At 50.8% G+C, this 27,628-nt stretch overlaps 2 protein-coding genes across 4 annotated transcripts; both read left to right on the plus strand.

Moving 5' to 3' along the window:
• TEN1 (TEN1 subunit of CST complex) lies at positions 1 to 21,673 on the plus strand. Its single transcript, XM_054537377.1, has 4 exons — positions 1 to 196; positions 6,895 to 6,992; positions 12,513 to 12,670; positions 21,229 to 21,673. Exons 2-4 carry the CDS (start codon positions 6,901 to 6,903, stop codon positions 21,348 to 21,350), a joined length of 372 nt encoding a protein of 123 aa, XP_054393352.1. The 5' UTR covers positions 1 to 196; positions 6,895 to 6,900; the 3' UTR covers positions 21,351 to 21,673.
• CDK3 (cyclin dependent kinase 3) lies at positions 21,522 to 27,153 on the plus strand. Of its 3 annotated transcripts, none has more exons than XM_054537373.2 (8): positions 21,522 to 21,756; positions 22,563 to 22,692; positions 23,026 to 23,103; positions 23,174 to 23,294; positions 23,400 to 23,570; positions 23,663 to 23,764; positions 24,350 to 24,553; positions 26,456 to 27,153. In XM_054537373.2, the coding sequence occupies exons 1-8, from the start codon at positions 21,522 to 21,524 to the stop codon at positions 26,579 to 26,581; spliced, it is 1,167 nt and encodes a 388-aa protein (XP_054393348.1). In that variant the 3' UTR covers positions 26,582 to 27,153. The 3 variants fall into 3 exon arrangements, with proteins under 3 accessions (XP_054393348.1, XP_054393350.1, XP_054393351.1); XM_054537376.2 differs by lacking the exon at positions 21,522 to 21,756 and adding an exon at positions 21,765 to 22,104; XM_054537375.2 differs by lacking the exon at positions 23,663 to 23,764.
• Positions 27,154 to 27,628: the final 475 nt, after the last annotated feature.

The following is a 27,628-nucleotide window of genomic DNA, read 5'->3' on the forward strand; positions in this document are numbered from 1 at the left end:
ACTAATCCCCTGCTCCTGGCCAGGGGAGGCTCCCGAGCGGAACCTCGGGAAAGGGGCTCCGAAGGTCAAGAAATTGCTCTGCTGGGCGTCCGGGGAGTGGTAAAGTAAAGCACTTTTTGTATCACGCCCCTCCCACGTCACGTGACCACGCGGGGCGGAAAGAAGAAATCCGAGGACCAGGCGACGCCTAGAACAGGTTGGCTGGGGCCTTGGGAAGGGGGCGGGACAACGAGGCTGAGGGGGGACCGCGCCTGCGCTTGCCGCCACCCCCTTCCCCCCCGGCCTCCGTCACGCTTCAGGGCCTGGGCCTCTCTGAAACGAGAGTGGTCGGGAGACTCTGGAGTCTGGGGCGGGAGATCGGGCTTTGCGGAATTGCTAGGGAGAGTCACTTGGGCTTTTGCCAAATCCACCCGGATTGGAGAAGAATGGGACGGGAACAGTCTCTTTGGGGAGAGGCTCCAGTTACCTTTTGTTAAGATAATGGCGTCTTTACTGGCAGAGGCGTGGGTTCCGGGGCCCTGGGTGTGGGATTGTGAGCGCTGCCCGCCGTTTAAGGGGTGGACGCGGACTTAGAATGAGGCCGAGCGGGCAGTGCTGCTCTAAGCATTCTGTCTGGGAAACCAGACATTTTTCCCCCCAACCTGGCAGTTACTAGATGTCTTGGAATCCAGACTTCTTTGCTTTCGCCATTATCGTCATCGAAGTGGGAAATGCACACTTACTGTTAAAACCTAGTGTAGGGCCGGGCGCGGTGGCTCACGCCTGGAATCCCAGCACTTTGGGAGGACGAGGCGGGCGTATCACTTGAGCCCAGGAGTTCAAGACCAGCCTGGGCAACATGGCAAAACCCCATCCCTACAAAAAATACCAGAAAATTAGCTAGGTGTAGTGGCATGCGCCCGTAGTCCCAGCTACTCTGAAGGCTGAGATGGGATGGTGGCTTGAGCCCCGGAGGTGGAGGTTGCGGTGAGCCAAGATTGTGACATTGCACTCCATCCTGGGCAACATAGTGAGACCCTATCTCTACAGAAAAAAAAAAAACAACAAAAAACAAAAAACAGTTCTGCCCAGTGGGATTGTAGACGAGGGAGATTCAGGGATTTCTTGAATCATCTCTAGTCATTTTTTTTTTTTTTTTTTTTTGAGACGGAGTCTCGCTCTGTCGCCCAGGCTGCAGTGTGGTGGTATGATCTCAGCTCATTGCAACCTCCACCCCCTGGGTTCAAGCGATTCTCCTATCTCAGCCTTCCGAGTAGCTGGGATTATAGGGGCTCGCCACCACACCCAGCTAATTTTTGTATTTTTAGTAGAGACAGGATTTTGCCGTGTTGGCCAGGCTGGTCTCTAATTCCTGACCTGTTGATCCACCTGCCTCGGCCTCCCAAAGCGCTGGGATTACAGGCGTGAGCTGCCGCGCCTAGCTTGTCTGTAGTCTGTGTAATACTATGACTTTGGTTTTCTCAGAAGAAGTAAAACTACGAGAGATGCATAACATTCATAATTTGAATAATAGAACTATAATACACACTCTTAACTCCTAGGACCTCAGGATCTTCATTTGTCTTAGTAAGCTGCTGATCTCAGGCCCCTTCAACAGCAGGGAAGGTGTCTAGTTTATTCTCTGTACCTGGCACAGTGCCTGCCCCGCTAAAGGTGCTCAGGAAATCTTTGTGGAGTGAACAAATGGCTACTTGACAGCTGACCTTCTAGTTCTAATATTCTAGGAAACCAGTTGCTCTTAATGTAACAATGATAATGGGTGTACTCAGCATTGAATAGAAAAGACTTAGATGAAGAGCTAAATTTGGTGAGTTTTTATTTTGAAATAATTTCAAATTTACACGAGAATTACAAGAATAGAACAAAGAACTTTTCTTCTGTGACTTTAACGCTTTTTTTTTTTTTCTTTTGAGATGATGTCTTCCTCTGTCACCCAGGCTGGAGTGTAGTTACATGATCTCAGCACACTGCAACCTCCGCCTCCTGGGTTCAAATGATTCTCATGCCTCAGCCTCCAGAGTAGCTGGGACTACAGGAATGTACTACCACACTTGGCTAATTTTTGTGTCTTTATTAGAGGCAGGGTTTCACCATGTTGACCAGGCTGGTCTCCAACTCCTGGCCTCATGTGATCCGTTAGCCTCAGCCTTCCAAAGTGCTGAGATTACAGGCGTGAGCCACTGCGCCTGGCTGGCTGACATTACTTTTGAAGTGTATAAGCCCATTGTTTTGTAGTGTTGGATCTCAGAAAACAATACCCCAAAATGAAGGCCTCAGAAGCAACCCACAAAGCAAGTTTTTTTTTTTTTTTTTTTTACCTTCTGCCCTCCTCTCCCTCAGGCCCATTCTCCCCCGAGGCTAGCCAGAGAAGTTAGAATCCTTTTCCCCAAGGCAGGTCATAGAAAACAGAGTCCTTTACCCCCAAAGCCAACCATAAAACCCTAAATATAGGCTGGGTGCGGTGGCTCACACCTATAATCCTGGCACTTTGGGAGGCCAAGGCAGGTGGATCGCGAGGTCAGGAGATCGAGACCATCCTGGCTAATGCGGTGAAACCCTGTCTCTACTAAAAATACAAAAAAAACCGAGCGAGGTGCCATGTGCCTGTAGTCCCAGCTACTCGGGAGGCTGAGGTAGGAGAATCGCTTGAACCAGGGAGGCAGAGGTTGCAGTGAGCCGAGATTGCACCACTGCATTCCAGCCTGGGCGACAGAGCGAGACTCCGTCTCAAAAAACAAAAAAAAACCCTAAATATATTACTCTTAACTTTCCCTCCTTCTTTTGGTGTAAAAACTGGCCAAAAAGAAATTATCTGACCTACCTTGTTTGACTGTAGGGCATAAGACTGCATTCCAGAGAGGGTCCTGCCCCACATCCAGAAGGAAGGAATGCCTGTTCAAGAGGCCAAGAAGAATCTAGACAGACAGGCCTTGCTGGGCCTCCCCACTCAGTCTGTCAGCATTAGATCATACCTTTTATGTTCAATCATTTGCGTAAAAATGTACAATTTCCCCTGTATCTTTGGGTCTTCCTTCTGAAGGCTCCCATATGTACATGTTACATAAATTTGTACACATTTTTGACTATTACTCTGCCTTTTGTAAGTTGATTTTTTGCAGCGAAACTTCAGAGGGCCCCTTGGCACCTACAGTAGAATGTCCTTTAATTCGGATTTGTCTGATATTTCTTCATGATTAGATTCAGATGATGCATTTTTGGCAGGAATACCACACAAGTGATTAATAGGAGAAAAGGCATACACATGTATTTGATCATAGTTTTGCTTTGTTTTGTTTTGTTTGAGACAAGGTCTTGCTCTGTCACCCAGACTAGAATGCAGTGGCGCAACCATAGTTCACTGCAGCCTCAAACTCTTAGGCTCAAGCATTGATCATAGTTTTATTTATTTATTTATTTATTATTTTTTCAGGCAGAGTCTCACTCTGTCGCCCAGGCTGGAGTGCAGTGGCATGATCTCGGCTCACTGCAGCCTCCGCCTCCCGGGTTCAAGCAATTCTCCTGCTTTAGCCTTTCCTGTAGCTGGGATTACAGGCATCCGCCATCATGCCTGGCTAATTTTTGTATTTTTAGTAGATACGGGGTGTCACCATGTTGGCCAGGCTAGTCTCAAACTCCTGATCTCAAGTGGATCTGCCCGCCTTGGCTCAAAAAAAAAAGAAAGAGGCCCGGTGAGGTGGCTCACAGCTGTAGTCCCAACACTCTGGGAGGCCGAGGTGGGTGGATCACCTGAGGTCAGGAGTTCATGACCAGCCTGGCCAACATGGTGAAACCCCATCTCTACTAAAAATACAAAAATTAGCCGGGCATGGTGGCACGCGCCTGTAGTCCCAGCTACTCAGGAGGCTGAGGCAGGAGAATCGCTTGAACCCGGGAGGCGGTGGTTACAGTGAGCTGAGATCCCGCCACTGCACTCCAGCCTGGCAGACAGAGCGAGACTCCATCTCAAAAAAAAAAGAAAGAAAGAAAAAGAAAAATGTATAATCCTTATACCAGCAAATTCCTCCCTCGGTGAGAATTGCATAGCAACCCCAGCATCCTCCCCACCTCTTTTTCCCCAGATCCACCAGAAAAACAGGAACATCTAGTGGGGACACTCCTTTAGTCCCCTCATGTTAGTGAGCACACACTCGTGTACACTAGCCCTTTGTAATTGTTATCTCCCCCTGTTTTAGACAACCAGTGTTTTCATAGCCTATGCCATAACCACCTGATGGGTTCCCACAGCACAAACAAAATCATTTCGTGGAGAGCATGGCATTACAGTCAAGAAAGAGTTTAATTGACACAAGGCTGGCCACACCACGTGGGAGTTGGTATTATTAGTCAATCTCCTGGAAGGCTCAGAGAGTAGACATTATTTAAATGTAGTTTCGGGAAAGGGGTGGTGGCAGCTAGGCAATGGGTGCTTGCTGCTGATTGGTTGGGGGTGCAACCTTAGGGGTGTGGCAAATGGTCCTCCTGCAGGCTGAGTCACCTCTGAGGGGGGCCGCAGGAGTGGTGGGTGGGGTCCATGTGGAGTTGTTGGTGTCAGACATGCAAAAAACCTGAAAAGATATCTCCAAAGGCCAATCTTAGGTTCTGCAATAGTGATGTTATCTGCAGGAGTAACTGGGGAAGTTGCCTAGCTTGTGACCGCTGGAATAATGGCTGGCAATCTTAGCAGAGTTTGGGCTTCTCTGTGCTCCTAGCCTGGTGGTCTCTCATTAGCTTTACAAAGGTGGCTGTGTTTTAGGGAAGGGCTATTTTCATTTAAACTGTAAACTAAATGTCTCCCAAAGTTAGCTTGGCCCAAACCCAGGAATAATTAAGGGCATTTTAGAGGCCAAAGGCAAGAGGGGGACTGGCTAGATCAGCTCTCCCCGGCTGCCCTAATTCTCTCACTGATAGAATTTTTGCAAAGGACATCTTCTCTATCAAACTATGACTCTGAGGAGGAGATCTTTTTGCTCATTGTTGGCCTTTATGGGCTGTACAGTGTGTTCCTTGTTCTGAAGAAATAATGGTCGGCTTTCCAAATCTGTGCACTGTCTCTTGTTCTGCTTTTTCATTTTTTTTTTATTTCATTTTGTTTTTGTGAGACAGCGTCTCACTCTGTCACCCAGGCTGGAGTGCAATGGTGCAATCATAGCTCACTGCAGCCTTGACCTCGCAGACTCAAGCGATCCTCCCATCTCATCCTCCCAAGTAGTTGGGATTACAGGCATGCACCACCACACCCGGATAATTTTTATATTTCTAGTAGAGACGAGGATGCCCTCAAACTCCTGAGCTCAAGTGATCTGCCCGCCTCAGCCTCCTCAAGTGCTGGGATTATAGGCATGAGCAACTGCACCCAGCCTTGTTTTGATTGTTTTGAAGCATTTGTAGCTTCTAGCAGGTAAGCAAAGCCCAGTCCAGAGTCACAGTCTGTTCCTGTCAAGGAATAGAGTACAGCGGTACTGCCCCAGAGCTACCAGCATAAGTCTCGCTTGCCGGCTATGATCAGGACTTTACACCACATTATCTGCACCATAGCCACAGGCAGTCTCTGTCTCTTTTGCTGACAAACAGAACAGTTCTTCCTGGCACTATGTGCTTGAGAGGGTGCAAGAGGAACGTGTTGATGAAGAGAGTCAAATTCAGCAAGGCGCGGTGGCTCATGCCTGTAATCCCAGCACTTTGGGAGGCCAAGGTGGGTAGATCATCTGAGGTCAAGAGTTCGAGACCAGCCTGACAAACATGGTGAAACCCCGTCTCTACTAAAAAGCACTGGGATTACAGGTGCGAGCCACCATTCTGGGCCACACATAGCTTTTTAAATATTGTTTTGGTGTATTATTATTTTGAGACAGGGTCTTACTCTGTTGCCCAGGCTACAGTGTAGTGGTGTGATCATAGCTCACTGCAGCTTCAACCTCCTGTGGTGAAGTGATCCTCCTGCCTCAGCCTCCTAAATTGCTGGGACTACAGGTGAGAGACACCATACCTGGCTAATTTTTGTATTTTTTTTGTAGAGATGGGGTGTTGCCATGTTGCCCAGGCTGGTCCCAAATTCCTAGTCTCAAGGGATCTACCTGCCTTGGCCTCCGAAAGAGCTGGGATTACAGGCATGAGCCACTGTGCCTGGCCTAATGTTTTAATTTTTTCATAGAGATGAAGTCTCACTGTGTTGTCAAGGCTGGTCTATGTTTGTTTGTTTGTTTTTGTTTTGCTTTGTTTTTTGAGACGGAGTCTCACTCTTGTTGCCCTGGCTGGAGTGGAATGGCACGATCTTGGCTCACTGAAACTTCCACCTCCTGGGTTCAAGCTATTCTCCTGCCTCAGCCACCCAAGTAGCTGGGATTACAGGCATGGGCCACCATGCCCGGCTAATTTTGTGTTTTTAGGCTAATTTTGTATTTTTAGTAGAGACAGCGTTTCTCCATGTTGGTCAGGCTGGTCTTGAACTCCTGACCTCAGGTGATCCACCCACCTCAGCCTCCCAAAGTGCTGGGGTTATAGGCATGAGCCGCTGCACCCGGCCATGTTTTTTTTTCTTTTTTTTAAATACATGAATGCATATTATATCAAAAAATTTTTTTTTCTTTTATATATATATATATATATTTTATTATACTTTAAGTTCTAGGGTCCATGTGCACACCGTGCAGGTTTGTTACATATGTATACATGTGCCATGTTGGTGTGCTGCACCCATTAACTCGTCATTTACATTAGGTATATCTCCTAATGCTATCCTTCCCCCGCCAAAATTTTTTTTTTTAATTTTAAAACACTGCCCACTGGAATTAGTCTTCAAGATGCTGTTGGTCTCATATATCTGCCAATCTCTGTTTTGTAGTCTATTCGGTTTATCAGGAATCTTCAAAATCCCTCTCAACTATTTGGTTACAGGAGCCCATGATGCTGCCCAAACCTGGGACCTATTACCTCCCCTGGGAGGTTAGTGCAGGCCAAGTTCCTGATGGGAGCACACTGAGAACATTTGGCAGGTGAGAACAGTTATTTTTTTCACTGGTGGGGGTGATGATATGTTAAATATCTTTCTCTACCTCCAAAAAAAAATAATTAGAAAAGATTTTTATAACTTTGTCTAATTATGTTAAAATACTAAAAAAAAAAATTAGTTGCCGGGCGCGGTGGCTCATGCCTGTAATCCCAGCACTTTGGGAGGCCGAGGTGGGTGGATCACCTGAGGTTGGGAGTTTGAGACCAGCCTGACCAACATGGAGAAACCCTGTCTCTACTAAAAATACAGAATTAGCTGGGCGTGGTGGCACATGCCTATAATCCCAGCTAATCGAGAGGCTGAGGCAGGAGAATTGCTTGAACCTGGAAGGTGGAGGTTGTAGTGAGCCGAGATCGCGCCATTGCACTCCAGCCTGGGCAACAAGAGTAAAACTCTGTCTCAAAAAATAATAATAAAAAATATATATACATATATATTGAAAAAATTAATATTCATTGTAAAAAGTGTAGATAGTCCATAAAGGTGTAGAGAGGAAGGAAAAGTCACCCATAATCCCATTACCCAGACAACCACTGCTAACCTTCGGTGATTATCCTCATGTGCTTTTCCATACGTATGTGTTTGTATATGTGGGTGGGTATGGAGACACCCAATATACGTATATACATATATACTCTGTCAGTTATATATCAGTTATATATTGCTGTGTAACAAATTACCCGCACATACAATTTTAGTTTTTCGTAGAGACAGGGTATCCCTATATTCTCAAGGCTGGTGTCAAACTCCTGGGCTGAAGCAATCCTCCTGACTCAGCCTCCCAAAGTGCTGGGATTACAGGCATGAGCCACTGTGCCCAGCCTCCCCCAAATTTAAAATAATTATTGTCTCATAGTTACTGTGGGTCAGGAATTTGGGAGTGGTTTAACTGTTTGGATCTGGCTCAGGGTCGCTCATGGGAGTGGCATCCAGATGTTGGCCAGGGCTGCAGTTATCTGGAGGCTTGACTGGGGCCAGGACCTCTACTTCCAAGGTGGCTTGTTCACGTTTGGCAAATTAGTGCTGGCTCTTGGCAAGATAACTCAGTTCCAGACAATGTGGATTTCTCTGTAGTTCTGTGTGAGGGTCCTCATAACACAGCAGTTTCTGCCAGAAGCAGTGACCAAGAGAAAAAGCAGGGTGAAAACCACAATGTCTTTCATGACTTAGCTTCCAAAGTCAGTCTCAGTCATTTCTGCAGTATCCTACTGATTACACAGGTCAGCCTTACTCAGCATCGTAGAGGATGCACAAGGATGTAAATATCAGGGGGTGAGAATCACAGGGGACCATCTTAGAGACATGTGTACATACATATAGAAGTATTTTAACCTAGGCCAGGTGCGGTGGCTCACGCCTGTAATCCCAGCACTTTGGGAGGCCGAGGCAGGCGGATCATCTGAGGTCAGGAGTTTAAGACCAGCCTGGCCAAAATGGCAAAACCCTGTCTCTACTAAAAATACAAAAATTAGCTGGGCTTGGTGGCAGGTGCCTATAATCCCAGCTACTCAGGAGGCTGAGGCAGGAGAATCGCTTAAACCTAGGAGGTGGAAGTTGCAGTGAGCTGAGATTGTGCCACTGCACTCCAGCCTGGGGGACAGGGTGAGACTCCGTCTCAAAAAAAAAAAAAAAAAAGAAAGAAAGTAGTATTTTAACCTAGCCCGGGTGCAGTGGTTCACACCTGTAATGCCAACACTTTGGGAAGCCGAAGTGGGCAGATCACCTGAGGTCAGAAGTTCAAAACCAGCCTGGCCAACATGGTGAAACCCCATCTCGATAAAAAATACAAAAACTAGCCAGGCGTGGTGGCAGGTGCCTGTAAACCCAGCTATTCGGGAGGCTGAGGCAGGAGAATTGCTTGAACCTGGGAGGCAGAGGTGGCAGTGAGCTGAGATCATGCCATTACACTCCAGCCTGGGTGACAAGAGTGAAATTCGGCCTCAAAAAAAAAAAAAAAGAAGTATTTTAACCTAGTTAAGGGCTGGGTGTGGAGGCTTACACCTGTGATCCTGGCACTTTGGGGGGCTGAGGTGGGAGGATTGCTTGAGTCCAGGAGTTTGAGACAAGCCTGGGCAACATGGTAAAACCCTGTCTCTACAAAATATACAAAAAATTAGCCAGGCATGGCAGTGTGCGCCTGTAGCCCCAGCTACTGGGGAGGCTGAGGTGGGAGGATCACCTGAACCTGGGAGGTCTAGGCTGCAGTGAGCCGAGACTGCACCACTGCACTCCATCCTGGGTGACAGAGTAAGATCCTGCCTCAAAAAAAAAAAAAAGAAAGAAAAGAAAAGAAAGAAGAAGAAAGCAATATTTTAACCTAGATGAGATCCTATTATATTACTCTATTGTAGCATTTATTTACTTAGCTGTGTATGGTAGACCTAGTACCATGTCAGACATGTAGATCTATATCATCATTTTGAATGGTTCCATTTTGTTTCACTGTGGTGATATTGCATCATTTACTTAGCCAATTCTTTTGTTTTTTTTTTTTTTTTTTTGAGAGGAAGTCTCACTCTGTCACCAGGTTGGAGTGCAGTGGTGCAATCTTGGCTCACTGCAACCTCTGCCTGCCAGGTTCAAGCGATTCTCCTGCCTCAGCCTCCCGAGTAGCTGGTATTACAGGCACCTGCCACCACACCCGGCTAATTTTTTTATTTTTTAGTAGAAACGGTGTTTCACCATCTTGGCCAGTCTGGTTTCCAACTCCTGACCTCGTAATCCACCCTCCTCGGCCCCCCAAAGTGCTGGGATTATAGGCGTGAGCCACCACGCCCGGCCTACTTAGCCAATTCTTTATTGATTTTCTTTTCTTTTTCTTTTTTTTTTTTTTTGAGACAGAGTCTTGCTCTGTTGCCCAGGCTGGAGTGCAGTGGCGCGATCTCGGCTTACTGCAAGTTCCGCCTCCCGGGTTCATGCCATTCTCCTGCCTCAGCCTCCCAAGTAGCTGGGACTATAGGCACCTGCCACCATGCCCGGCTAATTTTTTTTTTTTTGTATTTTTTTTTTTAGTAGAGACGGCATTTCACCATGTTAGCCAGGATGGTCTCGATCTCCTGACCTCGTGATCTGCCTGCCTCGGCCTCCCAAAGTGCTGGGATTACAGATGTGAGCCACCGCGCCTGGCCTTTTTTGTTTTTAATTGAGATGGAGTCTTGCTCTGTCGCCAGGCTGGAGTGCAGTGGTGTGAGCTTGGCTCACTGCAACCTCCAACTCCCTGGTTCAAGCGATTCTCCTGTCTCAGCCTCCCAAATAGGTGGGATTACAGGCGTGCACCACCACACCCAGCTGATTTTTGTATTTTTTTAAGTAGAGATGGGTTCACCATGTTGGCCAGGATGGTCTCCATCTCTTGACCTTGTGATCTGTCTGCCTCAGCCTCCCAAAGTCCTGGGATTACAGGTGTGAGCCACCGTGCCCGGCTTTATTGATTTTCAGTAAAGACATCAAGATAATTCAGTAGGGAAAGCATAGTCCTTTCAACAAGTGGAACTACTAGATATTGACACTGTGTTGCCCAGGCTGAAGTGCAAGTGGCATGATCGTGGCTCACAGCAGCCTTGACCCCTCAGCCTCCCAAGTAGCTGAGACCACAGGCATGCACCACTGTACCTGGCTAATTAAAAAAAGAAATTATAGAGACAGCGTCTTGCTCTGTTGCCCAGGCTGGTCTCTAACACCTGGGCTCAAGCAATCCTCTTGCCTTGGCCTCCCAAAGTGCTAGGATTACAGATGTGAGCCGCCATGCCCAACCTAGATTTTTTTTTTTTTTTTTTGAGATGGAGTCTTGCTCTGTTGCCCAGACTGGAGTGCAGTGGTACGATCTCGGCTCACTGCAGCCTCTGCCTCTTGGGCTCCAGTGATCCTCCCGTCTTGGCCTCCCAAATATCTGGGACCACAGCTGCATGCCACCATTCCTGGCTAATTTTTTATATTTTTAGTAGAGACAGGGTTTCAACATGTTGCCCAGGTTGGTCTCGAACTCTTGGACTCAAGTGATCCACCTGCCTTGGCCTCCCAAAGTGCTGGGATTACCAGCATGAGCCACCACGCCCAGCTAGATATTCTTATGGTAGGGGAAAACATCTTGATCTTTACTTCACAACATACAAAAAAAAATTTACACTGTGTCATAGATTAAAAGCTAAAACCGAAATGTCTCAAGTAAACAGGAGAATATCTTTACAACCTTGAGTAGGCAAAGATTTCTTTTTTTTTTTTTCTATTTATAGCATTTATAGCCCATATTGAAAAAGAAAAGATGGCCAGGCACAGTGGCTCATGAGTGTAATCCCAGCACTTTGGGAGGCTGAGGCAGGGGGATCACTTGAGCTCAGGAGTTCAAGACCAGTGTAGACAACATAGCAAAACCCTGTCTGTACAAAAAATTAAACTATTAGCCAGGTGTGATGGCAAGTACCTATAGTTCCAGCTACTCAGGAGGCTGAGATGGGAGGACTGCTTGAGCAGCCTGGAAGGTCAAGGCTGCAGCCTGGGATACAGAAAAAAAAGAAAAAAAGAAAAAAAAAAAAAAAAGGAAGAAAAAGATTTCTTAGACAAGACATAGAAAGCAAAAGTCATAAAAGAAAAAAATGATCAGGTGTGGTGGCTCATGCCTGTAATCCCAGTACTTAGGGAAGCTGAGGTGGGTGGATCCCTTGAGGTCAGTAGTTGGAGACCAGCCTGGACAATATGGTAAAACCCTTTCTCTACTAAAAATACAAAAATTAGCCAGGCCTGGTGGCAGGCACCTGTAATCCCAGCTACTCGGGAGGCTGAGGCACAAGAATTGCTTGAACCCAGGAGGCGGAGGTTGCAGTGAGCCGAGATTGCTCCATTGCACTCCAGCCTGGGCAACAAAGCGAGACTCCATCTCAAAAAAAAAAAAAGAAAAGAAAAAAAAAATGAATAAACTGATCATCAACAAAATTAAAAGCTTCTGCTTATCAAAATATACCATTAAGAAAATTAAAGGCGGCCGGGCGTGGTGGCTCACGCCTGTAATCCTAGCACTTTGGGTGGCCGAGGCGGACGGATCACGAGGTCAGGAGATCGAGACCATCCTAGCTAACACCGTGAAACCCCGTCTCAACTAAAAATACAAAAAAAAAATTAGCCAGGCGTGGTGGCGGGCGCCTGTAGTCTCAGCTACTCCGGAGGCTGAGGCAGGAGAATGGTGTGAACCCCGCAGGAGGAGCTTGCAGTGAGCAGAGATCGCGCCACTGCACTCCAGCCTGGCTGACGGAGTGAGACTCCGTCTCAAAAAAAAAAAAAAAAAAAAAAAAAGAAAATTAAAGGCAAGGAGATGAAAATTAAAAGGAATTCCTTCTCATCTACAATGTAGACTGAAAAATTTTTTTCTGGTTTGTTGCTGCAATTTGCATTTCTGTGATGAGACTGAGGCTGAACACTTTTCTATAGATTTCTTGGCCATGCAAACCTTTTGAGCGTGGTGGTGATTCTACGTATGGATGGAAATTATTGCATTTCCTCTGCCTTCCAGGTTGTGCCTCTATGACATGATCCAGTCCAGAGTAACACTGATGGCTCAGCACGGATCTGATCAGCACCAGGTTCTTGTCTGTACCAAGTTGGTGGAGCCCTTCCACGCCCAAGTGGGCTCCCTGTACGTCGTCCTTGGGGAGCTCCAGCATCAGCAGGGTGAGCTGCGGCCTCATACCCCCTTTCTCATCCTGGGGCCTGAGCTGGGGCAGTCTTTGGGGCAGTCAGTGAGAAATGGGCTCGTGACTCAACAGCAGTGTCTCATCGGGGTTAACGTTTCTTCCAAATCAGCCCACAAGTTCAACACTCTTGAGGATTCAGCTCAGAGTGGACTGGCCACATGGTGCCAACTCAAAGACAGGGTGGCTGGTCAGGAGTTCGAGACTAGCCCAGCCAACATGGCAAAACCCCGTCCCTACTAAAAGTACAAAACTTAGCTGGGCGTGGTGGCATGTGCCTGTAGTCCCAGCTACTCAGGAGACTGAGGCAGGAGAATCACTTGAACCAGGGAGGTAGAGGTTGCAGTGAGCCAAGATCGTTCCACTGCACTCCAGCCTGGATGACAGAGTGAGACTCCGTCTCATAAAAAAAAGAAGACAGGTACAGTGAAGAGATGGTCCCCCATGGGGAAGTGAGAACGAGGAGAGAGAAACCACTAATTTCTCAAGGCCTACAACACACCAGGCCTGATGTGAGGCAGCTTGCTTAGATCTTTTTGAATTTGCCTGTCAGCCCTTAATCTGAGTCTTAAAAAAATTTTTTTTTAGTTTTTTTGAGACAAGATCTCTCTCTGTTACCCAGGCTGGAGTGCAGTGGTATGATCACAGCTCACTGCAACTCCACCTCCTGGGCTCATGAGGCTCCCACCTCAGCCTCCTCAGTAGCTGGGACCACAGGCGTGCACCACCACACCCGGCTAATTTTTAAATTTTCTGTGGAGACAAGGTGTCATTATTTTGGGATGAGAGATCTGCCTGCCTTGGCCTCCCAAAATGCTGGGATTACAGGTGTGCAGCACCAAACCCAGCCTTACTTCTGATTCCTTTTTATTTTTTGAGACGGAGTCTTGCTCTGTCGCTCAGGCTGGAGTGCAGTGGCGCGATCTCGGCTCACTGCAAGCTCCGCCTCCCGGGTTCATGCCATTCTCCTGCCTCAGCCTCCCGAGTAGCTGGGACTATAGGCGCCCGCCACCACGCCTGGCTAATTTTTTGTATTTTTAGTAGAGACAGGGTTTCACCGTATTAGCCAGGATGGTCTTGATCTCCTGACCTCGTGATCCGCCCGCCTCGGCCTCCCAAAGTGCTGGGATTACAGGCGTGAGCCACCGTTTTTTGTTTTTTTTTTTTAGACAGTGCCTTGCTTTGTCACTGGGATGGAGTGCAGTGGCGCGATCTCAGCCCACTGCAACCTCCAACTCCCTGGATCAAGCGATTCTCCTATCTCAGCCTCCCAAGTAGCCCTGCCTGCCTCTGATTCTTACTGCTGTTTTTTTTTTTTTTTTTTTTTTTCTTGAGACAGAGTCTTGGTCTGCTGTCCAGGCTGAGTGCAGTGGCGCGATCTTGGCACCAGACCCTATCCTGCCATTTCTGTATGGATTGCCTGTAGTGGAAACCAAATGGTTGATGAAGGAAAATTATTATTTTTTGAGATGGAGTGTCGCTCTCTCGCCAGGCTGGAGTATAGTGGCATGATCTCAGCTCACTGCACCCTCCACCTCCCGGGTTCAAGCGATTCTCCTGCCTCAGCCTCCCGAGTAGCTGGGACTACAGACGTGCGCCACCACGCCCAGCTAATTTTTGTATTTTTAGTAGAAATGGGGTTTCACCATGTTGGCCAGGATGGTCTCGATCTCTTGACCTTGTGATCTGCCCGCCTCGGCCTCCCAAAGTGCTGGGATCACAAGCATGAGCCACCGCGCCTGGCCTGGCAAGTTCTTTAGAGAAGAGTCACAGCAAATGAACGCAGGAGAAATCCGTAAATTCAAAGTCATCACTTTAAAAGCCCTGACAAAATGAAAAATCCAGGCAACAGTCCTCGCTAGTGGCCAAAATCATTAGGAAACATTTTGGTGGGATCATTGTGATGGAGGGACCTGCCGGCAGTGCCTGGGCTGGCCTGATCGATGTCAACATGATAAAAATCAGAAGGGCAAACATCATGTACCTCCGATGTGAGTCATGAGGACACACATAGCAACACCTCTGGTGGGTTCTTGCCAAAAAAATTGAACCTGGGCTGGGTGTGGTGGCTCACGCCTATAATCCCAGCACTTTGGGAGGCCAAGGCGGGCGGATCTCGAGGTCAGGAGATCGAGACCATCCTGGCTAACATGGTGAAACCCCGTCTCTACTAAAAATACAAAAAGTTAGCCGGGCATGGTGGCATGCGCCTGTAGTCCCAGCTACTCAGGAGGCTGAGGCAGGAGAATCGCTTGAACCTGGGAGGCAGAGGAGGTTGCAGTGAGCTGAGATCGCACCACTGCACTCCAGCCTGGCAGAGCGAGACTCCATCTCAAAAAAAAAAAACAAAAAACAAAAAAAATTGAACCTGAAGCTAATCAGGCCTCAGAGGAAGTAGCCTGTTACCGGGCACTGGCTAGTTTAGTACTCTTATAATTTGCATCACAACCTGTTTTTTGTGGGGTTTTTTCTTAAAACATTTTTGTTGCTGGGCGCGGTGGCTTACACCTGTAATCCTAGCACTTTGGGAAGCTAAGGCAGGAGGATCACCTGAGGTCGGGAGTTCAAGACCAGCCTGACCAACATGGAGAAACCCCGCCTGTACTAAAAATACAAAATTAGCTGGGCGTGTGGTGCATGCCTGTAATCCCAGCTACTCGGGAGGCTGAGGCAGGAGAATCGCTTGAACCCGGGAGGCGGAGGTTGCTGTGAGCCGAGATCGCACCATTGCACTCCAGCCTGGGCAACAAGAGCAAAACTCCGTCTCAAAAAAAAAAAAAAGAAAAAGAAAAAGAAAAATTTTGTCTTGATTTTCTTTTTTTTTTTTTGAGACGGAGTCTTACTCTCTCACTCTGTCACCCAGCCTGGAGTGCAGTGGCGCGATCTCAGCTCACTGCAACTTCTGCCTCCTGGGTTCAAGCGATTCTCCTGCCTCGGCCTCCTGAGTAGCTGGGATTACAGGCACCCGCCACTGTGCCTGGCTAATTCACCCGCCACTGTGCCTGGCTAATTTTTGTATTTTTAGTAGAGACGGCGTTTCACCATCTTGGCCAGGCTGGTCTTGAGCTCCTGACCTCGTGATCCACCTGCCTCAGCTTCCCAAAGTGCTGGGATTATAAGCGTGAGCCACCACGCCCAGCCTGTCTTGATTTTCTAAGTCATACATGCTCGTCATTCACGGAGGGAACTCGGAATCAAAGATGAGGAGGTGGGTGGAGAGCATCCGGGCTGACTGTGCTCTGTCCGCCCTGACCTCTGGCCTGGGCAGAGGGGGAACCCTGTGGCTGCTTTAAACCTCCCTGTGAAAGCCAAGTGTGGTGGCTCATGCCTGTAATCTCAGCACTTTGGGATGTCAAGGAAGGATGATTGCTTGAGATCAGGAGTTCAAGACCAGCCTAGGCAACATAGTGAGACCCCCATCTTTACAAAAATTAAAAATTATCCAGGTGTGGTGGCACAGGCTTGTAGTCCCAGTTACTTGAGAGGCTGAGGTGGCAGGATTGCTTGAGTCCAGGAGTTCAAGGTTACAGTGAGCCGAGATTGCTCCACTGCACTCCAGCCTGGATGACAGAGTGAGACCCTGTTTCAAAAAAAAAAAAAAGAAAAAAAGTCCAGGTGTGGTTGCTCACACCTGTAATCCCAGCACTTTGAGAGGTTAGGGAGGGAGGATCGCTTGAGCCCAGGAATTCAAGACCAGCCTGGGAAATGTAGCAAGAGCCCGTCTCTACAAAATAATAATAAATAAGTAGAAATAAAACCATAAACCTTCCTGTGCCAGGCCCAAAGTTCTGTGGAGACACAAAGGTTGATCAGATGTGAATCCTGCCCTGTGGCCAGACTGACAGTTTTGAGGACAGGTGAGAGGTCACCCTTCTCAAATGTTTGCCTAAGAGCTAGCTAAGAAGACCAACAGGTGAAGACATACTGGGGTGTGATAAAACCCACGGACCTGACACCCACTGTCGCTATCCAAAGGCCCAAGGGCCCCCTGTTCTGGAACTAAGTTGTGGGGCACAGCCTTTCCCAGGCCTACTCCAGAGGCCCTTGGAGCACGCCCGGGCTGAAGGGCACTGGACCACAGCAAGCAGCTGCCTACAAGCACTCGCCATGCATCCTCTGCCTTCTGCTTTTCTCTCACCGCACCCCTGCACTTTGCCCTCAGAAACCTTCCTTCTGTGGCTGGGCTCAGCGGCTCACTAATCTAGCATGTTCGGAGGCTGAGGTGGGAGGATCACTTGAACCCAGGAGTTTGAGACCAACTTGGGCAACGCAGAGAGACGCCATCTCTACAAAAATGAAAATATTAGCGGGGTGTGGTGGCTTGTGCTTGTAGTCCCAGCTACTTGGGAGGCTGAGGCAGAAGGATGGCTTGAGGCAGGAGTTCAATGCTGCAGTGAGCTATGATCACGCCACTGCACTCCAACCTGGGTGACAAAATGAGACCCTGTTTCTAAAGAAAAAGGAAAGAGGCCGGGCACAGTGGCTCATGCCTGTAATCTCAGAACTTTTGGGAGGCTGAGGCTGGTGGATTACTTGAGTCCAGGAGTTCAAGACCAGCCTGGACGGCCGGGCGTGGTGGCTCACGCCTGTAATCCCAGCACTTTGGGAGGCTGAGGTGGGTGGATCACTTGAGGTCAGATGTTCGAGACCAGCCTGACCAACATGGTGAAACCCTGTCTCTACAAAAAATACAAAATTAGCTGAGCGTGGTGGTGCACGCCTGTAATCCCAGCTACTCAGGAGGCCGAGGCAGGAGAATCGCTTGAAACTGGGAGGCAGAGGTTGCAGTGAGCTGAGATCACGCCATTGCACTCCAGCCTGGGCGACAAGAGCAAAACTCCATCTCAAAAAAAAAAAAAATAATAACCAGTCTGGGTAACATGGTGAAACCCCGTCTCCACAAAAAATGCAAAAATTAGCAGGGTGTGTTGTTGCACACATGCCTGTAGTCCCAGCTACTGGGGAGGCTGAGGTGGGAGGATCACTTGAGCCAGGGAGGCGGAGATTGCGGTGAGCTGAGACTATACCACTGTACTCCAGTCTGGGTGACAGAGTGAGACCCTGTCAGAAAAAAAAAAGAGAGAGAAAGAAAAAGAAGAAAAAAGAAAGAGAGAAAAGAGAAGAGAAAGGGAGGGAGGGAAACCTTCCTGTGTGTCCCCTGTGTACTTCCCTCTTCAAGCATTCTTACGGCTCCGGGACTTGCCCAAACCTTCCTCCCCAAACCACACACCCACAGAGTCTGGAGCAGGGCCCGAGTTTCCCCGGCTTCTCGGGTGTGTCAGCATCACACATCCCTCCCTGTCTCCCTGTTGCCAGCCAGTTCCACCACCGTGCACCTCTGCCCCAATTCCACCTCCCACGCCTGCTGCTGCACCTTGGACTTGTTTTCCTGAAATTGCACACCATCCACTCTCCCCTCTACTTCTGCTGCGTCCCTCTTGCCCTATCAGGACCTGTGGACTCGGGACTCCTGGGCTTTCTCCCCTACCTGTCTTCCCTGTTGGGCCTCACTACCATTTCAGCCACTTTCCTGGCAGCTTCACTCCTGCCCCAAGACCCCAGCCTCCACCCTCCTGGTCCTGCCAACTCTTGAGTGCAGAAGGATCACAGAACTCCAATGATTCGGAGCTCACTGATTTCAGGGGCTCACTGGGGTTCCCCTGCTCTGCCTAGAAATCCTTCCTGTGTCCTGGCCACACACCCCTCCCTGGCGCCACCACAGCTAGTCCAGAAATTCCCCCGCCTCATAAGAACCCACTTCCTCTCCTCCCCGTCCCTCCCGGCTTATTGCTTTATGTCCCAGCTAGAATTGAGGCCACAGGCAGCCGTTCTTCCTCCTATAATCAGACACTGAAACGGCCACTGTTAGCTCCTTCCTCTAGTCTAAGAGGAAGCGGGGTCCCTCCTACCTAAGGGGTTACCACAGTTCTTCCCTCTCCACATATAAGGCGTTCAAGCCTCCTCTATATGGAAATAGTAGTCTCAATGACAAGAAGTCGTCTTCTACACTAGAGTCCGACCTGCCTGCCCGTGACCTTCCCTCCCTTTGCAGACAAACCTCCTAAAAGAACATCTGTGCTCCGTACAACCCCTTCCTCTTCCCAGGCCTCACCCCACTGCATTCTGACTGTTTTTTATAACCCAGGCCCTTCTTCTTTGCTCCAGGTTCTTAATCTTTTTTTTTTTTTTTTTCTTCTGAGACGGAGTCTCGCTCTGTCGCCCAGGCTGGAAGTACAGTGGCACGATCTCTGCTCACTGCAACCTCTGCTTCCCGGGTTCAAGCGATTCTGCCTCAGCCTCCCTAGTAGCTGGGATTACAGGCATATGCCACCACACCCAGCTAATTTTTGTCTTTTTAGTAGAGACAGGGTTTCACCATGTTGGCCAGGCTAGTCTTGAGCTCCTGACCTCAGGTGATCCGCCCGCCTCACCCTCCCAGAGTGCTGGGATTACAGACATAAGCCACTGCGCTTGGCCTTTTTCCTTTTTTTTTTTTTTTTTTTATTTGAGACAGAGTCTCACTCTGTTTCCCAGGCTGGAGTGCAGTGGCACAATCTTGGCTCACTGCAACATCCACCTCCCCGGTTCAAGTGATTCTCGTGCCTCAGCCTCCCAAGTAGTCGGGCCTGGGTAATTTTTGTATTTTTAGTAGAGACAGGGTTTTGGCTTGTTGGCCAGGCTGGTCTTGAGCTCCTGGCCTCAAGTGATCTGCTTGTCTTGCCCTCCCAAAGTATTGGGATTACAGTGTCGGGATTACAGTGTTGGGAGCCACCACGCCCGGCCCTGATTCCTCTCTGACCTGTGTCAGCACCAGGGCTAACAGAAGCTGAGACACACAGGCAACCTCATGTTTCAAATGAGTTCATTGCCTAAGGGTAGCTAGCCTTTGTAGCCAGCTGGAATCTAGGCAGGATGACACCCTGAATTCTGCCCTCAGGCTGTGCTATAAATGACCTAGACTAGAGGAAAGGGCAGGCACAGCCTTTATCTCAAACAGCGTCAAAAGAAAACAGTGTAATAGCCTAGAACATTGAATCTATTCATTTATTTATTTATTTTGAGAGGGAGTCTCACTCTGTCGCCCAGGCTGGAGTGCAGTGGCTTGATCTCGGCTCACTGCAATGTCTGCCTCCCAGGTTCAAGCGATTCTCCTGCCTCAGCCTCCCGAGTAGCTGGGTTTACAGGTGCCAGCCACCACACCTGGCTAATTTTTGTATTTTTAGTAGAGACGGGGTTTTGCCATGTTGGCCAAGCTGGTCATGAACTCCTGACCTCAGGTGATCCACCCGTCTCAGAAATCTATTTATTAAATTGCTCAGAGAGCAGAAAGAGCATGAGTGCAAAAAATTTTTTTAACTTTTTTTTTTCTCTTGTAAGCTATGACTGGGGAAAAAAGAAAGAAAGAAAAAAAAAAAAAAAAAACGTCAGCAGTGCACAGTGGCTCACACCTATAATCCACGCATGTTGGGAGGCCGAGGCGGGCAGATCACTTGACCCCAGGAGTTTGAAACCAGCCTGGGCAACATGGCGAGACCCCATCTTTACAAGAAATACAAAAATTAGCCGGGTGTGGTGGTGCGTCCCTGTAGTCCCAGCTCCTCAGGAAGCTGAGATGGTCACCTGAGCCTGGGAGGTGGAGGCTACATTGAGCCATGATTGAGCCACTGCATTCCAGCCCGAATGACAGAGCGACACCCTGTCTCAAAAAAAGAATTTTTTTTTTTAGGTGGAGTCTTGCTCTGTCGCCCAGGCTGGAGTGCAGTGGCGTGATCTTGGCTCGCTGCAACCTCCACCTCCTGGGTTCAAGCAATTCTCCTGCCTCAGCCTCCCGAGTAGCTGGGTTTATAGGCATGCACCACTACACGCGGCTAATTTTTGTATTTTTAGTAGAGATGGGGTTTCGTCATGTTGGCCAGGCTGGTCTTGAACTCCTGACCTCAAGTGTTCCACATGCCTTGGCCTCCCAAAGTGCTGGGATTATAGGCGTGAGCCAGGTCGCCTGTCAAAAGAAAGAAAATTTTTAAAAAGTCTCTCGCAGATGTCTTTCCTGTTTGGTGCCACCTGAACAGTGGCAAACTTTTCCATTATGTATCAGGTCACCACCGCATCTGCTAGAAGCCCCCCTCGTCCAGGGTGGGATGACCTGCTCCTATAAAGCCAAACTTACCTGGAGCTCAGTCTCTTGGATTTTTAAAATATGAGTGTCTCTTTTCCCCTGGTTCCTGATGACATTGTGTCCCAAGGTGCCAAGAGGGCCTTTCCCTCAGTCCAGAGGGGATTTCTGGCCACCTGCTAAGTTCCAGACACGGGCCTACTGTGCATGACAGGCCCACGGTTCTAGGCCCAAATACACAATTGCCTTTGCCCCATATGCCGTTGTTATTGTCCACACCGCTTGCTGCCAAAACCCAGGACTGAGCTGTGGAGGGAACAGCTGGAATGCACCTTGGAGGACGTTGTTGACACGCTGCTCAGTCCACCGTTCGTGCCCTGGTGTTTGGCTCAGTCACCGCTCGTGCCCCGGTGTTTGTCTTGCAGACAGAGGCTCCGTGGTGAAGGCGCGCGTGCTGACCTGTGTGGAGGGGATGAACCTGCCCTTGTTGGAACAAGCCATCCGGGAGCAGAGGCTGTACAAGCAGGAGCGGGGCGGCAGCCAGTAGGAAACAGCAGCCCAGCAACACCCTCACCTGCTTCTGAGCCCAAACCCTCTGGAGCTGCGGGAGCCCTGGAGGGCACAGACGCCTCCCCAGCAACGGCCTTGTCTGGAGCCCGAAAGCAGAGGGGCGGGTGGTGAATCCAGCCCTTTCTGCTGCTTTGGGATTGGCTCAGCAATGAGAGCCCAGAAAGCATGCCATAAATCCGACAGCCCCACCCTGGGAGACTGCAGGTGGCCGAGCTTGGGCTCTGGGCCGTGCTTGGTGTGGGGCCATGGAGGGTTCCAGAAGGTCCTGGTGAATAAAGGCCCAGGGGGCGTGCTCTCAAAGTGTGCTTGTGGTGCAGTGCCGGCGGGGGCCAGAAGGGGGAGCTGCAACCAGGGCTGTGGGCTGCAGCCTCTCAGGGCTTCTGGTGAATTCTGGGCCTGGGGCCTTAGGGGAGGGTGCCAGGGGCCCAGGGGCTGGGGTGGGAGGCCCAGGTCAGGGGCCCAGGATGCAGGGGTCTGCCCCTGGCCAGGCTCTGCCTTCAGCGGAGGCTGATGTGGTCACACGGGCCGAGCCGAGGCCCTGGGCCCTGACCGTGCAGCCTAAGACAGACTGTGGCTTTAAGACCCTCCCGACCCCTGACCTCTGCCCCCAGTGGCCCTGGCCCCTGGGCAGCCCTTCCTGGCCGCCATGTGTCCCCAGAGCCTGGGCCTGGCTGGGCTGGGCAGTGACCCGGGTGGGAGAGGGTGGTCTTGCCCTTTAAGGCCTGGCACGAGTGAGAGGCCTGGGGTTCCATGCTGGGCTGGGCTGGGCGAGGGGTGGCCTCTAACTTCCTGGGGGTTCTGGCTGGGCTGGGCAGGGGCTGGGTGGGAGAGTGTGGGCCCTGCCCTCTGAGGCCGGGCATGCGCGAGAAGCCTGGGGGTCCTGGCTGAGCTGGGCTGGGTGAGGGGTGGCCCCTGACCCCCTTGGGGTCCGGGCTGGGCTGGGCTGGGCGAGGAGTGGCCCCTGACCCACTTGGGGTCTGGGCTGGGCTGGGCTGGGCGAGGGGCGGTCTCCGACCCCCAGCCAGGTTCCCAGGCAGGATGAGCTGGGGTTGGGGTGGCTAGGCCATGGGCCTTGGGAGGTGGGCAGTCTGGGCAGGGCTGGGCTGGGCTGGGCGCCACATGGAGGCTGGAGGAGCAACGGGAGCGCTGGGCGTGGGGCGCAAATCGCCCAGCGCCTTCTGTTTCCCAGGCAGCTCTGTGGCCATGGATGTGTTCCAGAAGGTAGAGAAGATCGGAGAGGGCACCTATGGGGTGGTGTACAAGGCCAAGAACAGGGAGACAGGGCAGCTGGTGGCCCTGAAGAAGATCAGACTGGATTTGTGAGTGCTGGGACGGCCCCTGAGTTACCTACCCTGGGCCATCACAACCTGGGCACTCCCTGATCCGTTCCCTCCTTCCTGGAGTCCACATTTAACTCTTCCAGGTGCTGCCCAGCAGCCCTTACCTGTCCTCCCCCCAGCTCACTGCCTTCTGACCAGCCTTTGCTGGGGCCCTGCTCTGTGGAGCTTGGTGGGTAATGTGCCAAGGAGCACAGGTCTCCATCGCCGGGGCCCGGTTCATTCTATGGGGATAAGGAGAAGCCGATCCCCCTGGCTGGAAGTGCCCTTCTTAGCCTAAGTCTCTGCCCACGGCTGTGCCCTTGTTTCTTGCAGGGAGATGGAGGGGGTCCCAAGCACTGCTATCAGGGAGATCTCCCTGCTCAAGGAACTGAAGCACCCCAACATCGTCCGGTGAGTTGGGGATTGAGGTGGGGAAGCTGGGATGGCAAAGGTAGCATCCTGACTGCCATCTCCCTGCCAGACTGCTGGACGTGGTGCACAACGAGAGGAAGCTCTATCTGGTGTTTGAGTTCCTCAGCCAGGACCTGAAGAAGTACATGGACTCCACGCCAGGCTCAGAGCTCCCCCTGCACCTCATCAAGGTAGGGAAGGAAGGGCGGGGAAGGAGAGGTGACACCCTGTCCCTGCCATCCCTGTCCACGCAGTGCCTCCACTCAGCTGGCTCCACCTCGCACTCGTTTCTCCAGAGCTACCTCTTCCAGCTGCTGCAGGGGGTGAGTTTCTGCCACTCACATCGGGTCATCCACCGAGACCTGAAGCCCCAGAACCTGCTCATCAATGAGTTGGGTGCCATCAAGCTGGCTGACTTCGGCCTGGCTCGAGCCTTCGGGGTGCCCCTGCGCACCTACACCCACGAGGTATTGTGAGACAAAGAGGAGAGAGGGACAGCAGGAGGAGTGTCACCCATGCACTCAGCCACCCTGAGTGATGCTGTTTCCTTGCCCTGCAGGTGGTGACACTGTGGTATCGTGCCCCCGAGATTCTCTTGGGCAGCAAGTTCTATACCACAGCTGTGGATATCTGGAGCATTGGTTGCATCTTTGCAGAGATGGTAGAGAGAGGGGCACACATGGCCACAGGGTGCCACAGGCAGGGTCCTACTGGGGTTGGGTGGGGCCTACTGATGCTTCCATTCCAGGTGGATTAAAGAGTGTTTGGGGCTGGACATGGTGGCTCACACCTGTAATCCCAGCACTTTGGGAGGCTGAGACGGGAGGATTGCTTGAGCCCAGGGGTTTGAGACCAGCCTGGGCAACATAACAAATCCCCAGCTCTTAAAAAAATACAAAAATTAGCTGGGTGTGGTGGTGCATGCTTGTAGTCCCAGCTACTCGGGAGGTTGAGGCAGGAGGATTGCTTGAGCCTGTGGTTGAGGCTGCAGTGAGCTGTGATCGCACCACTGCACTCTAGCCTGGGTGATAGAGCAAGACTCCGTCTCTATTTTTTAAAAAAAGGTGTTTGGTACTGGCTAAAGGACTGAGGAAGGTAGCCTTATTCCAAAAGAGGCCAGAATTCTTTGCACAGCCATGGGAAAGATATCTTGACAGGCCTCTCCCTGGGTCTGGCCACTTATCTGGTATTGGATTCTGTATAACAAAGCGGCGGACCCCACACCTTCTCTTCTTTCCTATTTCAGGTGACTCGAAAAGCCCTGTTTCCTGGTGACTCTGAGATTGACCAGCTCTTTCGTATCTTTCGTATGCTGGGGACACCCAGCGAAGACACATGGCCCGGGGTCACCCAGCTGCCTGACTATAAGGGCAGCTTCCCTAAGTGGACCAGGAAGGAACTGGAAGAGATTGTGCCCAATCTGGAGCCAGAGGGCAGGGACCTGCTCATGGTAGGTGCATGTGGGCTCCAGCTGCTGCTCCGACTGCAATGTCCCCTCATCAGCCAGCCTCTTACATAACCCTGGCACTGTCTGAGTCCAAGGCCAGGGTCTCTTTCCTGACCCTTGTACACAACTGGCTTGGGTATACTGATTGTTCAACCTGGAAGCCTCCCCCAGGATAAGTACAGTATTTATCTTCCCTGTGAAAGTGGTACTCGTTGAGTTAGCTCTGTCTTTATGCTGTGCTACACGCCCTTTTTCCCTAGTTGTCTTGTGTGTTTGGTTATTCTACTTTGTGGACGTGACTGCTCCATTTAAGCTGTATGCCTCCCCAGGCTGGGGCCATACCTTCTTTTCTTTTTTTTTTGAGATGGAGTTTTGCTCTTGTTGCCCGGGCTGGAGTGCAATGGCATGATCTCAGCTCACTGCAACTTCTGCCTCCTGGGTTCAAGTCATTCTCCTGCCTCAGCTTCCCGAGTAGCCAGGACTACAGGTGCCTGCCACCACGCTCAGCTAAATTTTGTACTTTTTTTAAATAGAGACAGGGTTTCACCATGTTGGCCAGACTGGTCTTGAACTCCTGACCTCAGGTGATCTGCCCACCTCGGCTTCCCAAAGTGCTGGGATTACAGGCATGAGCCACTGTGCCCGGCTGGGGCCCCTCGTTCTACTGCCTGGCTGTTCCCCTTGTGACTCCTACAGTGGTCAGTCTTCAGAACAGGTTGTTCCCTATGGCCTGGTGCCATGTCACAGTTCTTACTCACCCCTCCTATTGGTGTCTTTCTTGAGCTGGCCCAGGCCGGACTGCCCAGGAAGTCTCTGGCAGAACCATCTGTTTTTTTTTTTTTTTTTTGAGACAGGGTCTCAGTCTGTCACTCAGGCTGGAGTGCAGTGGTGTGACCATGACTCACTGCAGCCTTGACCTCCCAGGCACAAGCGATCCTCCCATCTCAGCCTCCTGAGTAGCTGGGACCACAGGTACATGCCACTATGCCTGGCTACTTTTTGTATTTTTTTGTAGACAGCGTTTCACCATGTTGCCCAGGCTGGTCTCGAACTCCTAGGCTCAATTGATCCTCCCACCTCAGCTTCCTGAGTAGCTGAGACCATAGGGGTGCACCACCATGCCCAGCTAATTTTATTTTTGTAGAAATGGGGTCTCACTATGTTGCTCAGACTGGTCTCGAACTCCTGGGCTCAAGCGATCCTCCTACCTTGGCCTCTCAAAGTGCTGGGGGGATCACAGGTGTGAGCCACTGTGCCCGTCCACCATCCATTCTTGCCCACAAAGTCTTGGAGCCACATTTCTCTCCTTAATCTGGTGTTGAGTGAGAGGAAGGTGGGTCAGTATTTTCATCTTCAGGCTGTGTGTCCAGCTCTCCAGAAGTCTTTGTGTATTGTCTACCCGCCCAATGGCAGCAGGACGGCATGGACTCCAACCAAGGCCCCGAGCCCTCCAGCTGGGCTACTCCACCACAGGGGGTCCTTCCACATCCTGTCTGGGTTTAGGGACTCTAGGGCGGAGGGCTGGACAGGTTTGGCCTCTTGGAGTGTCAGTCCCCGTGCCCCCACTCAGGGTTCCTCCCTGGACAGCTTCAGTCCCCTGCTTCCTGATACGTGGGGTTCTGTGCTCTTCCTGACTAGAAGCAGGCTGCGACCTGGGACCCTCCCCGAGAAGGGGGGTGACTCAGCTTCAGTGGCCTGAGGAGACCTGGGTGACTTATTAGGACCGTCCAGATTCCAGGAGTGTCGAGAACTGGCTGGAGAGCTGGGAGGTCGTGGCTTCGTGCGGTTCTGGGTTTGAAGGCAGCCAATTTGGGGCCCAGGCCCTTGATCTGGGACCTGGGAGGGGAATTTCTCACCCCACCCTGGCTGCACCCAGACCACATCTTCTTCCTTCTTTCTTCCTAGCAACTCCTGCAGTATGACCCCTGCCAGCGGATCACAGCCAAGACTGCCCTGGCCCACCCGTACTTCTCATCCCCCGAGCCCTCCCCGGCCGCCCGCCAGTATGTGCTGCAGCGATTCTGCCGTTGAGAATGTCAAGGCCACACTCAGATCCTCTCTCGAGCAGCTGCTGCCCCAGCTGCCTCCTACCCATTGCCGAGAGAGGATGCATCTGGGGAGAGCAAAGCACTAAGGAATTCAGCGTCAACCTGCAGAGGGCTGAGCCTGGGTTAGTCCTGCCCGCAGGTTAGCGAGATCCTGTGTTTTTTGGGTTTGACGGTGCTGTTTCAAAATAGAGGCACAGATGCTCCATGCACGAGGGATCCCCGGGCACTGGAACAAGTGCCAAGTTGAAGGCAGGGGGCCTGCCAGAGCTGGGTGTGGGTATTCAGGCCCTCACCTGCCCCGCCTGCAGGGCCAGACCCTGAGGAAAGGGCGCCCCCTGCTGGTCTTTTTGGATTTAAAATGTTTGGGGGAAGAGTTGAGTTCCAGTTGAGAGTTCCAAGTTAAACAGGAGGGAGTGAGGGAGAGGAGAGAGGGCATTCCCCGGATCCCAGGAGAGCTGGGCTATGACTGCAATAAGGAGTTGTTCCTTCACCTGAGATGTGCTTCTTTTGGTTCATTTCTGGCTTGACAACAAGAAATAAATGTGGTATGTTCCTGAGTTTTCTGATTGTACTGCTCACAGGGGACACCTGGGCTTCCCGACAAGGGGAACATTGACACAGGGCTGGAGACAGCTCTGGCCCAAACTGAGACAGTGGGGAAATGGGCAAGGAGTAGGTGGGGAGGCAGGGGCTATTCCATGATTTTTTTTTTTTTTGAGACAGAGTCTCACTCCGTCACCCAGGCTAGAGTGCAGTGACATAATCTCAGCTCACTGCAACCTCTGCCTCACGGGTTCAAGCAGTTCTCCTGCCTCAGTCTCCCCAGTAGCTGGGATTACAGGCTTATGCCACCAAGCCCTTTTTTTTTTTTTTTTTTGAGATGGAGTCTTGCTCTGTCTCAGGTCTACCCTGTTGCCCAGGGTAGAGTGCAGTGGCGTGATCTCTGCTCACTGGAACCTCCACCTCCCAGGTTCAAGTGATTCTCCTGCCTCAGCCTCCTGAGTAGTGGGGATTTTAGGTGCACACCACC

The sequence above is a fragment of the Pongo abelii genome, chromosome 19 (genome assembly GCF_028885655.2).
Source record: "Pongo abelii isolate AG06213 chromosome 19, NHGRI_mPonAbe1-v2.0_pri, whole genome shotgun sequence".
Taxonomy (NCBI): Eukaryota; Metazoa; Chordata; class Mammalia; order Primates; family Hominidae; genus Pongo; species Pongo abelii.

Bases quoted from the DNA above. Each gene is read 5' to 3' on its own strand.
- CDK3 (XM_054537373.2), top strand. From the start codon at position 21,522: ATGAGAGCCCAGAAAGCATGCCATAAATCCGACAGCCCCACCCTGGGA. The intron at 21,757-22,562 runs GTGAATTCTGGG...TCTGTTTCCCAG, and splicing joins GCAGCCTCTCAGGGCTTCTG to GCAGCTCTGTGGCCATGGAT. The intron at 23,295-23,399 runs GTAGGGAAGGAA...TCGTTTCTCCAG, and splicing joins TCCCCCTGCACCTCATCAAG to AGCTACCTCTTCCAGCTGCT.
- TEN1 (XM_054537377.1), top strand. From the start codon at position 6,901: ATGATGCTGCCCAAACCTGGGACCTATTACCTCCCCTGGGAGGTTAGT. The intron at 6,993-12,512 runs GTGAGAACAGTT...TCTGCCTTCCAG, and splicing joins ACACTGAGAACATTTGGCAG to GTTGTGCCTCTATGACATGA. The intron at 12,671-21,228 runs GTGAGCTGCGGC...TTTGTCTTGCAG, and splicing joins GGAGCTCCAGCATCAGCAGG to ACAGAGGCTCCGTGGTGAAG.